Raw genomic sequence first — 15,773 nt, forward strand, 5'->3', positions numbered from 1 at the left:
GAGGGTGCTCAGCCATTGGAATGGGCTGCCCAGGGAAGGGGTGGATTCTCCATCCCTGGAGGTTTTCAAGACAAGACTGGATGTGGCATCAGTGCCATGGGCTGGGAACCACAGCAGGGTTGGATCAAGGGTTGGACTTGATGATCTCGGAGGTCCCTCCCAACCCAGCTGATTCTGTGATTCTATGAAAACCTGTGGTTTGGGTTTTTTTCAGTCACCACCCACCTTAAAAATCCCTGGTATGGTGGTTTAGGATTGCTGGGGTGATTCAGTGGAGTGTTTGCTCACTGATAATTCGATTTAGCTGATTTATACCTGCACAGCAGATATTTGTGGGTAGATTAACTTCGGGTTTGCTGGACTCTGGTATGTGCAGGGCTTAGCAATTTGAAGTTGCACCTATCAAAATCTCAGATATAATAGAGGGGAACACGACCCTGGGTGAAAAAACCACGGAATTGGTGCTTTTGAAACATTTTGTTGCTTTTTTTGAGCAACCTGGACTAGTGGAAGGTGTCCCTGTCCAAGGCAGGGGGTTGGAACTGGAAGGCTTTTAAGGTCCTTTCCAACCCAAATCACTCTGTGATTTTATGGTGATTTTTTACAGAGGTTGAAAGTAGTTTTGGGAGGTTCAGGAGTTTTCTCTGAGAAAGATAATTCAGGTTTGTTCTTCATCATAGTGAGGATATATCATGCTTTCTGTTCTGTCCTGTTACTTGTTAAATTTTTTTTAATATTTAATTTTAATATTTAATTTTAATTTTTAAACAAAAATAATAATTTTGGTGGGTTTTTTTTTCTTTTTTTAATTCTCCACAGCCCTTCAGAAGTTATTTCAGCCATGGCATGATCTCAAGCCACATAACAGATAACAGGTATTACTCATTATTCCCTGGGAATTAGTACCTCAGTATGTTATTCCCATATCCCTGATGCCAGAGTGCATCAGTTATAATTCCTTTTGGGACCATCTCAGTATTATCACATGTCATATTAAATAAAACCAACATGCAAAGGCACTTCCTGGAAGGGTAAAACTGAATTTTCACGGGATTTAAAGCTGTAGTTCTTAAATATACAATGTGATTATGTTTGAAACTCTCCACCTTGTGCATTTGATGTGATCCATTTCTTCCCTGTTCCATCCCTGGAAGTGTCCAAGGCCAGGTTGGAGGGGGCTTGGAGCAACCTGGGCTAGTGGAAGGTGTCCCTGCCCATGGCAGCGGGTGGCACTGGATGGGCTTTAAGGTCCCTTCCAGCCCAAACCATCCTGTGATTCCATGACAAAGTTTTAATTGAAAGAGGAAGGTGGTTTGTCTTCTGTTTCCAAACCAAAGTTCTGCTGTTCTGAGTTAAATCAAGGTTTTTTAGCTACTTCCATGTCTCTGCAGCTTCCTCTTTATTTGGAATAAACCAGTGTCCCTCGTTGTTTGCAGCATCCCTTCGTGTTTGCACTGAAATAATGAAAAGACAGACCTTGACCCCTCCAGCTGAATTTTGGGCCCAAAGCCAGAACTAAACCCAAAATAGTTTTCTTTCATTCCAATACAGTCATTTCAGGGGTTTTCAAGATGGTAAGTTTTAAACATAATCACTTTTCAGTTTACTTTTAAAAAGAGGAGGGGGGGGAAAAACCCTTCTAATATCATTTGGGAACAGCCTTGAGATTTGTTCTTGTTCTTGTGCCTGAAAGAAATGATCACCTTGTCAATGCAAGCAGCTTTTTCTTTTGGAACTTGGTCTTTACAGCGGGAAGCTTTGTGAGCCCTGGTAAAATTCACTACTTGGTCCCTCAGGCTTGAAAGCTTTAATTTCATTTGTTTTTAAGTTCCCTGCCAAGTGTTTTTTGGTGGTGATTCCCTGTTTCCCCCCCAGCCCCAGCCGGCAGCCCTTTGTCCTGTTTGGCAGCCACTCCACCAAGGAAAACCTGAACTCTGGTAACTTTAATTTTCCATCAGAAGGACACCTTGTTCGGAACACTGGCCTTGGTGGGAGCACTGCCAAGCACATGGTAAGGCTTTGGAGTAGTTACCTGAGATTTTGGAGCTTTTTTTTTTGGCAGATTTTCTCTTTTTCTTCGTGTGTTCTTTGTGCTTACCTTCCGTGAGTTAAACACCTAATTCTTCTTAACGTAAAAACACGTTAGTTTAACAATTAGTTTAAGGAAGAAATTTTCTTTTTATTTCTTCTTCCAAGTTATAAGGCTGGGTGCTTAATCAGGAAGTGATGAATGATTTATTTCCTGTAAAAATACAGCTTTTTGAACAGTTGTATGTGGGGTGGGGGAGAGGGAAATGCTGTTTGTGAGGACGTTGGTCATGAAGTGAAACCCTTCTATGATGTGTTTAATCCTGACACACAGATATGATTTTAATCAGATTCCTTAAGAAAGAAGTGAAAAGACACCTTTTTTTTATATATTAGAACAGAATTTTGTGAATAGACAGGAGATCTTTATGTGTATCCAAATTCCAGCTTGCGTCGATGAAACAAAACCCAGCGAGTGTCGATGAAACCGAAACTCTCTGTGGTGTTCCCAAAATGTTCCAATGAATCTGTGGTGTTCCAGGAATGTTCCAATGAATCTGTGGTGTTCCAAGAATGTTCCAATGAATCTGTGGTGTTCCAAGAATGTTGCCATGAAGTTGTAAAGATTAACTTGTTTCCATTTTCAAGTAAAAGCTTAGTTGGTAAACATTTGATGAGGTCGAAGGCGGCGCAGGGGCCGTGACCGGGGGAGCCACCCCCGGCAGTTGGGATCCTCTGGCTGGAGGGGCCTCCTGGCTCCAGAAGGCAACGGGCAGCGAAGGAGGAGAGGTAGAGTGTGGACACCTCCCTGCTCCCTCCAGGGGCTCCGGGAGTGTCCGACAGTGGTGCGAGTCCAGATGGATGTGGTTGAGTCCAGGTCGTCGTGGAGTGGACGGATGAGTGAGGGGATGAGTCCGTGACAACATCCCATATGCACTTTCCTCAGGGAATGGATGGACGTGGGTGTTCTGGACACATCAAAAGCCTGAGAAAGGATTGTTTTGTAGCATCCTGCTGAAACCTCATCCTCCATCTGCTGCTCTGACACACTCTCTCTCTGAAAACACTTTCAACTTTTGTCTTTTCTTCCCCTGATAACACTGAGACCATTTGCTGCCTGTCCGAGTGCGAGTACAGTTTTATTCTGATGTACTTGCTCCATCTGTTCTCCTCAGATTCTGATGCTGTTCTTAAAAAAGGTGGTTTATTTACAGGTACAGGTGAGACTGTTGTAATAGGGTGTCATGAAAATAGTAAATAAGACCAGCATAGTTATGGGAACCTGACCCACTTTCCTCTCCATGAAAAGAGAGCAGTTGGCATAGGAAATTGAGAACCCAAGTCAGAGCTCATCTCCTTCCCAAAGTCTTTCAACCATTCAGGTCGAGTCCAAAGTGAACTAGACCTTTGAAAAACGTAAGTTTGCTTTTTCCAACTCCAGTTCCGTGTGTGTCGTAAACTTCCTGTAGTTTGTCAGTGCTTAGAAGGACTTAAGGGGACCTTAGTTTATTGTCCATTAGTGCCCCAATTTGCTTTGCTAATGTCTCTTTGTGTCTCATTAATACTGACTACCAGGTAGTGCAGTGTGTGTCTCCCAAGGGACCTCTGGCTTGTTCAAGGACCTATTTTTTTGGGACCAGTCACGTTCCTTTCCTGGGTGAGTACATCAAAAAATGCCGAGGCAGATACTCTCTTTAATTATTTTTAAATTTGCAGCAATTAAAAGCTGGCTCTGATCCCTTTCTGAGCCACAGGAGTGGTGGGTATTGTGTAGTTCTGCAACCAGGGCATGGGATCATAGCAGATTTCAGGGGTAAAATGTGTCAAGAGGTGAGTGTTCCACAGAAAATCTGTCAGATCTGACTGTGCAGGCCTTTCCCAAGCACTAGACAAATATTTAAATCAATGTTCCTTGCAGTTTGATAGAAGAAAACTCTCAAAAAATATAGTAGTTCAAACTATTTATTATCCTCAGATAACTGAGGATTTTTAAAAGAACAGAGGGAATTCTTTCACCCTGTTTTTAATTTTTTAAATTTTATTTAAATTTTTTTTGTTTAAATTTCCCTTATCCTCTGGCTTGGGCCCAACATAGTGGGTTACAAACAGCTGTTTTCCCAAATATAAAACCAAGCCACATGGAATTTTTAAAGCCCATTTTCTTGCCTGTTTTAAGTGGCTGTAAGAATCCTTGGATAAAGTCAGTCCTTAGGGTTGCTGTGTATCTTGAACCCATAACCAGCTTAGAAAACAGCTTAGAAAAAAGAGAGGATGGTTGGAGCATTGGAATTAGGGATGGATTTTTTGTGGTTGTGCTTTTTCCTGGGCACCCAGGAATGGCCACATTGGGATACAGGAGAGGGCTCCTTGTTCTGACCCCCTGCAGCTGATTTTGGGGGACTCAGGACTCAGTCTTGGCTGCCCTGACACAAGTTGTGCTTTGCTCTGCTCTAAACCTGCAATCCAACTGCAGCAACATAAACCCCTGGATAATCCCACGTGAAATGTGCAGCAGAAATGTCCCCAAAGTGCTTAAACCAACCCTTTTTTGTTTTGTTTTCATCCAGGAAACGACAACGAGGTGCACAAGGAAGCTGATCAAGTGTAAGCTTTTTATATCATTCCTTAACTCTTCTCTCTTTTTGCCTCGTGGCAGTTGGTCAAACCTGCTTTTAGTGGCTGTTGGCATTTGCAGAGACACGTTTTTTTTTTATTCAGAATAATGTGATTGTGAGAGGGTTCCAAAGGCAAAGTGCTCGTGGAGGGTTTCAGTGGGCAAATTAGGAATTTGCTGTGGCCCTCCCTTCTGCTGTGCAGCAAAGTAGGAAAGGAAATATTAGTAAATATTGCAAAATTTTAATTAAAAAATTCTTTTAAGTTACTTGAATAATTTTTAAAGGTACTGCTTATATAGCAAGAGGGAAAGTATCTCAAACTGAACAGGAGCATCATCCACAGACAGAAAGAAAAGTAGTTTTCAGACCAGTTTCATCAAGTGTAAGATTTATAGTGAAATGCCAACAGGGAACACTCAAACTTGCAAAGGAATTCACTATGGAAAGTCAGATAAAAGTTACTTTTTCAGTTGGGAAGCTGCAAAGCATTTTAACCTTCTCCAAATCCAAGTGTGTTTATCCATGTCCATGTCCTGCATGTTGGTAGATCCTGTCCAGCTTTAGGAACATAGAAAATCTGCTTTGGTCCTGCTCTCTCTCTCTCTCTCTCAACAAACCAGACCTTTCCTTAGGGATTTTGTCCTCCTTGGGAGTTGGGATCATTTCAGGAGCCTGGATTTGCTTCTGCAAACCTGCATGACCTGTTAGCAAGAGATTAAAGATCTGTCAGTACTTTAATACTGAACTACTGTTGATTTTTATTAATTTAATACTGTTCTCAAAGACATAAAAGTGGAATTACTGCCCTGAGCAGCAGATTTGTCCTTTTTTTTTTAGTAAAAACTCCAACAGGTAATTTTTCTGCTCAAACATTACCTCTAAAAGACTTTAAATACATTTCTAGCTGAGGTGAGTAGAGAAGCTGTAAACAAAGCAGTTGATAAAGGCAGTGTTTTTATAAGAATACCTTTTTTCTTGGAAGCATCCCTGTGTTGGATGAAATAATCAACAACAGCAGCATAATTAGCTTTTTTTGGCAAACCTGATCTCATGACTTTGGGCTTTTTTTTGCAGCTGAGTCCTGTAACTGGTTCTTATATTTGTCAATATTTCCATAAGCAACATTCAGCCCAAATTTGGCTGTATTTAGGAAGCAGGGCTGCAGCTTGGCTGGAATGCATAAACTGACTGTACCTCTGAGGATAAACTGGGGGAAACTTTGTAGCTTTATATTTTTTTTTTCAGAAAATGCCATTCTGTGTTTTGCATCGTCAGTGTTAAAATTTTAAGGTGGGAAGAGGAGTAAAGTATTTATACTGATACCCTAATATTAACTGTTGATGATTGATGGAAAGCACGGCCCACTGAGGTGTTTCCTTGCAAATATTTATGTGAATTTGAGGGAAAAGAGGAATGGTCACAGAGTTAGGAACAATTAGACACGTTTCCTATACCAGATGCACTGAAAATACATTGACTGCTTATTTAGTCCATGGAATTACGTGGAAGAAACCTGAAAAAGTGGTAGGAAGTTTGAATTTTAAAATCACTTGGTGCTATTGGGGATGATCAAAGTCAGGCTTTGGTGCATTTTGAGGTCCCTCCACATTTGGGAGCTTCAGGTGCTCTTCTGCCATCCCTCAGGGATGTTTGCATTTGGCTTCAATGCTGGATCCTCCTCTTTCCTCCCCCCTCTCCCCTCCCTTGACACCAAGCAGTGGCAGAGGAGTAATGAGAGGAGTTAAAATTTGGGCAAGTGGGACTTTCTGGTCATTTTACACATCTTTTAGTTACAATTCAGCAGGAATTTTGAACTGATTTTTCTTGGTTGGGCACAGGTGGAGGTTTTTTTCCCAGTTGTTCTGGAGCTGTAAATGTGAAATGGCTGAAAGTCACTCTTGGCTTCACCAACTCTGGTTCATTTCTGGGCAATTTTTTCAATTCCCTTTTAAGAAGGGAACAGGACTAAGCTGTGATGTGGATGTCTTGGAATCCTGGAATGGTTTGGGTTGGAAAGGACCTTAAAGGTGATCGAGTTCCAGGCCCTTGCCATGGGCAGGGACACCTTCCACTAGCCCAGGTTGCTCCAACCTGGCCTTGGACACTTCCAGGGATCCAGGGGCAGCCACAGCTTCTCTGCCCAACCTGGGACAGGGTCTCCCCACCCTCCCAGCCAACAATTCCTTCCCAGTATCCCATCTAACCCTGCCTTCTGGCAGTGGGAAGCCATTCCCTGTGTGCTGTCCCTCCATCCCTTGTCCCCAGTCCCTCTCCAGCTCTCCTGGAGCCCCTTCAGGCCCTGCCAGGGGCTCTCAGCTCTCCCTGGAGCCTTCTCTTCTCCAGGGGAACCCCCCCAGCTCTCCCAGCCTGGCTGTGCCAGGTTGTTGCCCCTTTCATGGCCTTCAGAAGTTGCCTCCCTTGGGCAAACAATCAGTGACCCAGATTATCTGGAGGACTCCAAGGCTGATTCCAAGGAGACTGATTGCATTGAAATGGAGCTCCCTAAAACAATGGGATGTGATTCTCAACAAAACTGCAGTGAAAGTCAACAGGAAAACAGGTTTTTACTCTTGCCTGAGCAGGGCTGCACTTATCTCAGGAGGTACCTCCCCAAAATATTCTGTAACTCGAGCAACTCCCTCGCTCTAATTTAATTTTCTCAAACCAAAAGCTTAATTATAAACCTACTTTTGCACTCATTTGAGCCAGGACCCCTTTTTATATTAAGAGGTTTGTGCAATGAGAGGAAGAACTGCCCCTTTAGGCAGAGGAGGAAGAAAACTCTCCGTGTGTAGTAAATGTGTGTGTTTGATTCTCTCTTCAGTGCTCTGTTGTCGCAAATCTATTCTGCTGTTGTAGAGGCTGTGCTTGCTGGCATTGAGTGCTATGCTAAAACTTCCACTGAATCCAAGGTAAATGAAGCCCCCCCTTCTCTCTCTCGTTGTTCATTTGGATTGCTCACGCTGGGCCATGACGTGCAAACCCAAATTAAACCCTGAGAAGAAACCCTTAAACCCCAAATTAATGTCGTGGTTCGTCTGCGTAACACAAAGGTCAGCCCGTGGCCTCCAGCCAGTCCCTGAATCCTGCTTAAAAAAACCCACCTTTCAGGGTGTTCCTGTTACCCACCCACAATATTTTGCCATCTCTCATGAATTTTCCTGTGAAAGAACCAATTTTAGCCTGGTGCATCAGTGTGTTCCTGTTTGGTGTCTCGTTTCTCTCACGGGTCGTCTCCGGTGGTTGCCGGGATTTGGGAAAGGATGGGTGGGGAAAAGGGGGTTTCATCCTCCATCTCCTTTTTCTTTTGCAGGCAAAGGAGGTGGCAGAGCAGGTGCTCATGGCTGTGTTAGACACCCTTTGCTTGACACAGCTCAAATCTGCTTTACGGTGGGTATTTCCTACAGTTCCTGATCGATCTCTTGTCTCCGTGGGGAAAAATATCAAATATATCAAATATATTGGGGAAAAATATGCCAAATATTGATTTCAAACTGGCTACCAAACACTTCACGATGCATTCAGGCTTTTAAAATAATTATAATTCTCCCATTTGCCTGCCTTTTTTTATCACTTCAGTTATTTTGCTTCAAGTCTACTCCTGTTAATTTTTCACGTGTAGAAGAATCCTAAACAACGTGTCTCACCAGTGCAATTTCTCTTCCTGCAGCTCCAAAATTGCTTTTCAAATTCAGGCTGTGAACAATCATGGAAGGTTTGTATCACTGCCTTAGACTTCTTGTTATCAATTAGTGCTTTTAATACCGTGATAAATTTATTTTTCTTCTCTTGGAACTTCTCTGAGAAAACGTTGCACTCGATTATTTCACACGAGATGTGCAAAAGGCTTTTGTGGATGAGATGGTTGGATGATTTCATATCTGTAATTCTGTGGAATCCTAAAAACATTAAAAAAAAATAAGAAGCAATTGGGCAGAGCAGTTTTATTAACTGTTAATGAGTAGAAGCAGCATGAGCTCATTAAGAGTTCCCTTTTAAAATTTGCTTTTAACTTGGTTGATATCACAAGCTTGTGCTTCTTAACCCCCATGCTGTCTGATTGAAATGGCCTCCACAAATAAAAGCTTATTTTAAATTAAAATAAAATAGCTTTTTTTTTTCCTGGCTGCTTTGGAGCCCCTAAAAATGATCTACCTTCTAAATATTTAATTGTCATTGTTGTTCTAGAATTACCCCGTTAGATAACGAGGACAGCCTGAGTTTGATCAAAACGGTGAGTAAGCCCTTCATTATTTATTATTATTGTTTTTATTTTATTTGAATGGTTTTTATTAGAAAATAGAGCTCAAGTGGCAGGTTTTCTGGGGCTTGTTGAGATCTTTATCTCTGTAAGAGGAGATATGAGAGAGATCTCAGATGCTGCAACAGGTTTAATATTAAGTCAGACCGTGGAAATTGGAATAAAACATTGACGTTAATTAAGATTGATGATCTCAGACCTTCCACTACTGTGGAGAAGTGGTTGTTTGGGGTGCTTAAAACACACAGATTTCTCTGTTTCACTTGAAATGATTTCAAGTTCTGCTTTCCCTTCCCTTCCCTCCAACCCTGGGATTGCTGCAGGCGTCCATGATGGTGTTTGACATTCCCGACTTGCTCACGGGAAGAGGATGTTTGGGATCTGTTGTGTTTTCAGAGTCCTTTCTGACATCACAGATACAAGTCAAAGAAACAGGTGAATATTTGCAGTTCTGAGTGTCATTCTCTTGGCTTGGCTGTGCTGGAAGAGCACGAGGGATCCCAGTGGATGTTGTTGCTGTTCCTCTGATGGGTTTGGAGCACTTTTGGTGGGAAGGAGAGCAAAGGAAGAAGCCACATAAACACCAGACTAAATGAGGCTTTCTCTGGAATTGTCCAGCAGCTCTGTGTCTGTCAGAGCACAAGAACACTGGGAGTTAGGCTGTTGTGACTTCACTTCAACACTCATAAATCCTTAAAGCAATGAGAACATTTTCGTATTTCCTGAAGAAATTTCAGCTCTTAAAAGCGACTTATTGGGCAGTCTGAAGTACAGGGGTGGAATTATGGTTTGGTGGGCGTGGTGGCTTTAGGTCTGAGGCTGGATTTGATGAACTTGGAGGTCTTTCCCATGATTGTCCTGCTTTGCTTCCACGGTTTTCCCTGCAGATGGCAGCATTGCTCCAGAAACCAGCCACGTTGTCCTGACTGCAGGAATCCCGAGGTTCACATCCTGGCTGGTGAGTCCACACACACTCACCTGGCTTTGTACACCAGGGAATACTTGTTAGGGATGGATGGATGGATGAGGGAAAACACAGAACTTGGGCATTGAAGCAGAATGTTAATATGGGAATCTATTCTGATTTTTGAATTTGCACATGGAGTGAAACACTAATGGGTGGAAACAGGCTGTGGATCCGTTCTTAACACAGGTTTGAAATCATTTTTAGCTGTTACAAGTACACAGGGTAACTTCTGGCAAATTCTGTTTATTGTGAGGCACTCTAGATCACCCCAACAGGAAGCAAGGTCTGATTCCAGCCCTCTAATGTGCTGCCCTGTGTTAGAGGCAGAATTCCAGTGAATTTAATAAAGCTGAGCAACATTCTGCCTTTGGCAACCCATAATTTACCAGCAGTATAAAGTAAGACTGGATGGGATACACTGTTTTCTGTCCATACAATAGTATTTTAGCCTGTAAAAGCATTTATTGGGGAGAATGTTATGCATTTAATTTCATGCAAGGAACTGTTTTGGTCCCATAATAAACAGTATTAAGAGCACAAAACTGCCTTTGCAGCACTCTGGGCTTGTCTGCCTCTGGTACTTGAGGTTCTTGTTTGCCTCAAAACTTCCTTAATGTTTTTTATTTAGCATTAGACTGCCTTTATTTAACTTGTTTTATTTGACATCAGACTTGCTTTATCTGTGATGTAAATCACAACACAAATGGAAACTCTTTCTGGCTCCAGGTTGAAGACAGTGATGTGAAACTCTCTGAAAAGGCACAGCAGGCGTTGAAGGTAAAATGAAACATTTTTGTTAAAGCAAAGAAGTTCCACTTTCATAAACCACTGTGCAAAAAAACCTGAGCTCCTACCAAACTGTCTTTTATTTTGTGTGTTACTTCTCTCCTACAAGGCTTGCCTGTTCTTTGAAACTCTGACCTATAAAAAGTACATTGTATGTAAAAGTTTGAGGGTTTCTTTCTGTCAGAGAATGACAAACCCCAAGGGCAAAAAAGAGCTCTAATAAAGCTACAAATTCATGGAAGTCTCCCTCAACGTTACTCCTGGAGCTCATGTGTTCCCAAAAACCCCCCCCAACTCAATGCCACTCTACATACAAACTTTCTTTTAACTTAATTAGCCTGCTAAATGTCTAAAGGAAAACACTCCGGAAAGAAAAAGGCCTTTGGAATCTGGGAACATCTTAAATCACATGAGTTTCACATTTGTGGTCGAATTTGCGGTTCCCTGGCATGTTCATTATAAGTAGATTCATTTCCCTGCCCTGTCCTTTTAGCTCAGGGGACTGACAAACTGCAAACAAAAAAAAGCTCTGCCCTGTGGTTGTGACAATGACTTGGAACTTCCCAGCTGCTGGCAAAGCCAAAATGGGGGGGAGGCTCTTCCAAACCATCCTGCCACTGGCCCTGCTGGATCCGGGATAAAACTCTTCATTTCATAAACTTCTGATGGATGCTGTTTAAAAGAAAAACCTTCTCTCTTGGAGCAAGCACATGAGAAAATGAGAAAATCCTTGATCCAGCCTGTGATGTTACTGTTTGTTTGTTCCTGTTCAGGAGGATAAATCTTTCCTGGGCACTTTACTCACTGGAGGGGATGGAGTGTATCTTTGTTCCAGCAATCCACAGGCCATGCCTGCAGAAGGTGAGATGTGCTTGGGTGGGGGTTTTTTTTTGTTTGTTTTCTTTTTTTTAGGTGGTTTTTTTTTTTAGTTTTTTAAACAAAAGAGACACATTTTCTGGTGAGCCAAACTGCACCATCACCTTAAGCTTTCTTTCCACTTGCCTTTACATCTTTCTGCTCTTAAATTCCATCTGTTGTTCTGTTTATCCCCAGCCTCTGCTTGAAACTCCTGATCCTGGAAGAAGGATTCCTCTAGGCTTACTTTGGATGGACAGTGAGGCTTTGCAGACCTGGGAGATGCCTTTTTTTCAAAACATGCCCAAAATGGCTGTTTCTGTCTTTAATAGATGATGTGCCAGATGTTTCCTACCTTTTCTGTATCTATATGAACATGAAGTTGAAAAGATTGGGCATTACAGTCCTTCCAGCTCTGGAAGTGAAGGCAAATATGGACCTTTACACTGCCTCTGATGTAGGAAGGGATGTTATAAACTCATTTACAGCCTTGTATTTGCCTCTACAAAAAGCTCTTCCCAGAGCTGATGTGCTGTTCCCACTTTTTCCATTTCTATTTTCACTCAGGAATTCAGTGTTTCCCAGCACAGGTTCTCACTGTGCTACAGGAAGATGCTTGATCTTGGTTCTTCTCAGATTCAATCCAGTTACTGCTTTCTGACACAAAATTACTCACGGGAATCTTGGATTATTCCTCCTCTTTTGGCACCTTTTCCTTCAAGAACTTAAGGGAACGTGAATATCCCAATAATACAACTAAAGACAATTTGGGTTGTTGGGAAGGTTTTCCCTCACTTCCCTCACTCCCTCCCTTGTGCCTTGAACCAACAGATTTTTTTAAGGCCTGATATTTGATATTCCAATGTACAGAGAATGTGCAGTTGTGTCAGTGCTGATGTACAAGAGAGATGATGAATATCTGACATGAAGTTCTCAGCCCGAGCTGATGATCTTCAGAGGAGAATTTTCAGCTTTGTAGTTCTGCCATGTGGTGTCCAGGATAAATAATGAGGTACAAGGCAATTAAAAAGCAACTGTCAAGTAGAGGAATCTGCTTTTGCTCCAACTGAGCAGATTTTAAAGCAAAAATCTTCATGCAGAATATGATATTTAGCTGTTCTGCTGTGGGCATGTGTTCACTCAGTAAATAATGAGAGAACGGTGGCATTTTTTTGGCTCTGTTAAAATTTGCTGTTTGTGCCCCAGTGAAGCAATTTACTTATTCCCTTTTTTTTTTGGGGGGGGGAAGATTTATGGAGTTAAATGTCTTGATAACTTTTGGGATGCAAAGTTCCAATAGGGGGTATCAGGACCATTGTGAGTGAGGGGTTATGTCAGTGGGTGAGGGATTTTCTTGGCTCTCAAGTGAAAATGAAGTTGAGCTCGTTCCCTTTTTGTTGTGCTCAAATTTGGGCTCTGCTGAGGTTGCAGCTCTGTGGTCTGGCACTATTGGGTGCAAAAGGTGCATAAAATCATGGGATGGTTTGGGTGGGAAGGGGCCTTAAAGCCCATCCAGTCCCACCCCCTGCCATGGGCAGGGACACCTTCCACTAGCCCAGGTTGCTCCAACCTGGCCTTGGAATCTTCCAGGGATCCAGGGGCAGCCACAGCTTCTCTGGGAAATTTATTCCAGTTTCTTACCACCCTCACAGGGAAGGATTTCTTTCCAATATCCAACCTAAATCTTCACTTTTCCAGTGGGAAGCCATTTCCTGTGTCCTGTCCTTCCATACCTTGTCCCCAGTCCCTCTCCAGCTCTCCTGGAGCCCCTTCAGGCCCTGCCAGGGGCTCTCAGCTCTCCCTGGAGCCTTCTCTTCTCCAGGGGAACCCCCCCAGCTCTCCCAGCCTGGCTCCAGAGCAGAGGGGCTCCAGAATCATGGAGTGGTTTGAGTTGGGACTGTCAATCCTGCTGATTCCACCCCCTGCCGTGGGCAGGGACACCTTCCACTAGCCCAGGTTGCTCCAACCTGGCCTTGGACACTTCCAGGGATCCAGGGGCAGCCACAGCTTCTCTGGGCAACCTTTGCCAGGGCCTCCCCACTCTCCCAGCCAACAATTCCTTCCCAGTATCCCACCTAACCCTGCCCTCCTTCAGCTTAAGGCCATTTTCATTAAAACAAAACCTTAATACTGAACAAGTTTGAAGATCTCATCCCAAGCTGCCATTCCAAGTGGAAAACATCTTGGATCCTTTATTATTTCCTCCCAGCCTTGTTCTGGGAGCTGGGCAGGCACTTTCAGCCATATATTTTAGTTACTTTGATTTTTTTTTTTTTGAAATGTAACCGAATAAAACCTGGTTTATTTTCTTCTTTTTTCTTTAAAGAAAATATTTAACTTTTCCCTTTTGCTGACTCACAGACTTCCCTGTGTGGGATGTGATGTTTCTTCTAAAAGCAGAGGGCCAGCTGGCAGCCCCTGCTCAGACATTTGTTCGTGGCTTTCTGAAGCCTGTCAGAAATCAGCTGTTTGCTGATACCACTTTCTAACACTTTGATGGAATTTTCTTTTATCCATTATCCCACCCAGCCTTGCTGTTTCTCATTTCCAGCTGCTCTCCTTCAGGCAGGTTTGCTAAGAACCAAAATTTAAATGTCATAAATGTCGAAGTGGAGTATTTAAACATTGTTTCAATTTTAAAGTTGACTTTTCAGTTTAAATTCCAGGTTAACTTTTAATTTAAAACTTAATTTTTTAGTTAATTTTTCCCCTCTAAATCAAACTGTAACAGTGTTTGATTTTGCCCCTTAAACTATTTGTTCAACGTTTAAATTTCGGGTCATTTGGGATGTAAGCTTTTCTTAAATTCTTGTATTGTCAGTCTTATATTTCTGGAAGTTTGAAATTCAATGGGATGAAATTTTTTTAGCTTTTAAAGAAAAAAAAAAACCACCTCAGAATATTTATGATAAAGAGGCTCCAGGGGGTAAAATGAAGCCAAATGCAATCACAATGATACACAAAAACCAAAATCCTGCAGGAACATGGATTTTTTTTTTCCTCAGGAAGGAATGACATTCATCACAAGGTGCTGAAATATTGATACATAACTAATATAAGTCTTTTTCCTCTCAAATTGTAGGTAAACTGTACTTCTTTTCTGATGGCATCCTCTTTGCTCATCCCCACCACGGCAGCATTTCCATCTCCAAGAAGCACATGAGTTCCATCTCCCTCTATGATGGGGTGAGTGTTTGCTCTGGTTTTCCTGCCAGCAGCTCTTTATCAATCTTTAATAACAATAATTCTGGTGCAAAAATCTCCATTTCAGCCCCATTTCTTAGTTCAGTTTTTACCTGTGTCTGTACAACTGTAAATAACTGGTGCAAATCTCCACACTTTTGGTGCTGATTGACTTAACAAATCAGTGATTAGTGAGTAAAGAGGGAGGGAATTTTGTATTAATCTGGGTGAGCAGTTTGGTGTTAATAGTGTGAAAATTGCTTTGGACTGAAGGGAAAATTGCAGAGCGTGACATTCATGAAACATCCACCAGGGTGGAGGGGTGGACAGAGGGAAGGTCGAGGTGTTCTGGTGTCATGTGGTGTTTGGGAGGGTGAAATGCTGCCTTTTATTCCCATTAGATTCCAATATCACTTGTTGTGGCTCAGTGGGAACCGAGAGGTCCGTGGTGGCAGCTCAGCTGATTTTTCCTGCTCAAGGCAGACACTCTGGGTTTAACTGTCACTCCTTCAGAGTGCAAAAGAGATTATTTGGGTTGGCTACTGTTTTCCTAAAGTGGGGAAAACCCCAATTTCCTTTAGTTGCTCTGTTGTTCGGGTACCTCCACGTATGATTTCGTCCTCTAATCCAGGAAAGCAGTGACCCACGACCCCAGTGTGTGATCCAAACACATTCCAGCCCAGGGAATCTCACCTGAGCTGCCTTTCCTTGGACATCACGGGCTGCCCCTTGCAGTTTAAGAAGCTATTTTAACACTGACCTTCCTTCTATTGTTTGAGTCAAGACACTCACTTTCAGAAAGCTTCCTAGTTCTGGGACCTGGCCATCCCTGCTGAACTGGTGCCAGATTTTTGTGTGAGGCCAAGCCTTGACAGAGAGAATATTATTGTTCTACTGCCTTGGCATAATGCAAGGGTGGAGGGTTTGAACTGCTCAGAAGCGACAGGAGAAGCAGGGTAATTGTTCCTTCCTTTTTTCCAAGAGTTACTGCAACAGTATTAATGGAAAAAGAAAGGTTAGTTTAATGCTGGGATTCAAATAAAAAATACAAAGGCCTGAAGTGATGCAAGGTGCAGGT

At 42.5% G+C, this 15,773-nt stretch overlaps 1 protein-coding gene across 1 annotated transcript in view; it reads left to right on the forward strand.

Annotated features, from left to right (window-relative positions):
• The window catches only part of CUNH20orf194 (chromosome unknown C20orf194 homolog), a 732,083-nt gene that overhangs the window by 691,841 nt on the left and 24,469 nt on the right, over positions 1-15,773 (forward strand). The window contains exons 8-20 of the mRNA XM_017828987.1: positions 820-875; positions 1,876-2,011; positions 3,604-3,685; positions 4,596-4,632; positions 7,468-7,555; positions 7,957-8,033; positions 8,314-8,358; positions 8,832-8,877; positions 9,228-9,339; positions 9,792-9,862; positions 10,598-10,648; positions 11,431-11,518; positions 14,595-14,698. Of these exons, the coding sequence (XP_017684476.1) occupies positions 820-875; positions 1,876-2,011; positions 3,604-3,685; positions 4,596-4,632; positions 7,468-7,555; positions 7,957-8,033; positions 8,314-8,358; positions 8,832-8,877; positions 9,228-9,339; positions 9,792-9,862; positions 10,598-10,648; positions 11,431-11,518; positions 14,595-14,698 (993 nt within the window). The remainder of the gene's footprint in view (positions 1-819; positions 876-1,875; positions 2,012-3,603; positions 3,686-4,595; positions 4,633-7,467; positions 7,556-7,956; positions 8,034-8,313; positions 8,359-8,831; positions 8,878-9,227; positions 9,340-9,791; positions 9,863-10,597; positions 10,649-11,430; positions 11,519-14,594; positions 14,699-15,773) is intronic.

Source organism: Lepidothrix coronata, unplaced genomic scaffold (genome assembly GCF_001604755.1).
Source record: "Lepidothrix coronata isolate B3197 unplaced genomic scaffold, Lepidothrix_coronata-1.0 Scaffold156, whole genome shotgun sequence".
Taxonomy (NCBI): domain Eukaryota; kingdom Metazoa; phylum Chordata; class Aves; order Passeriformes; family Pipridae; genus Lepidothrix; species Lepidothrix coronata.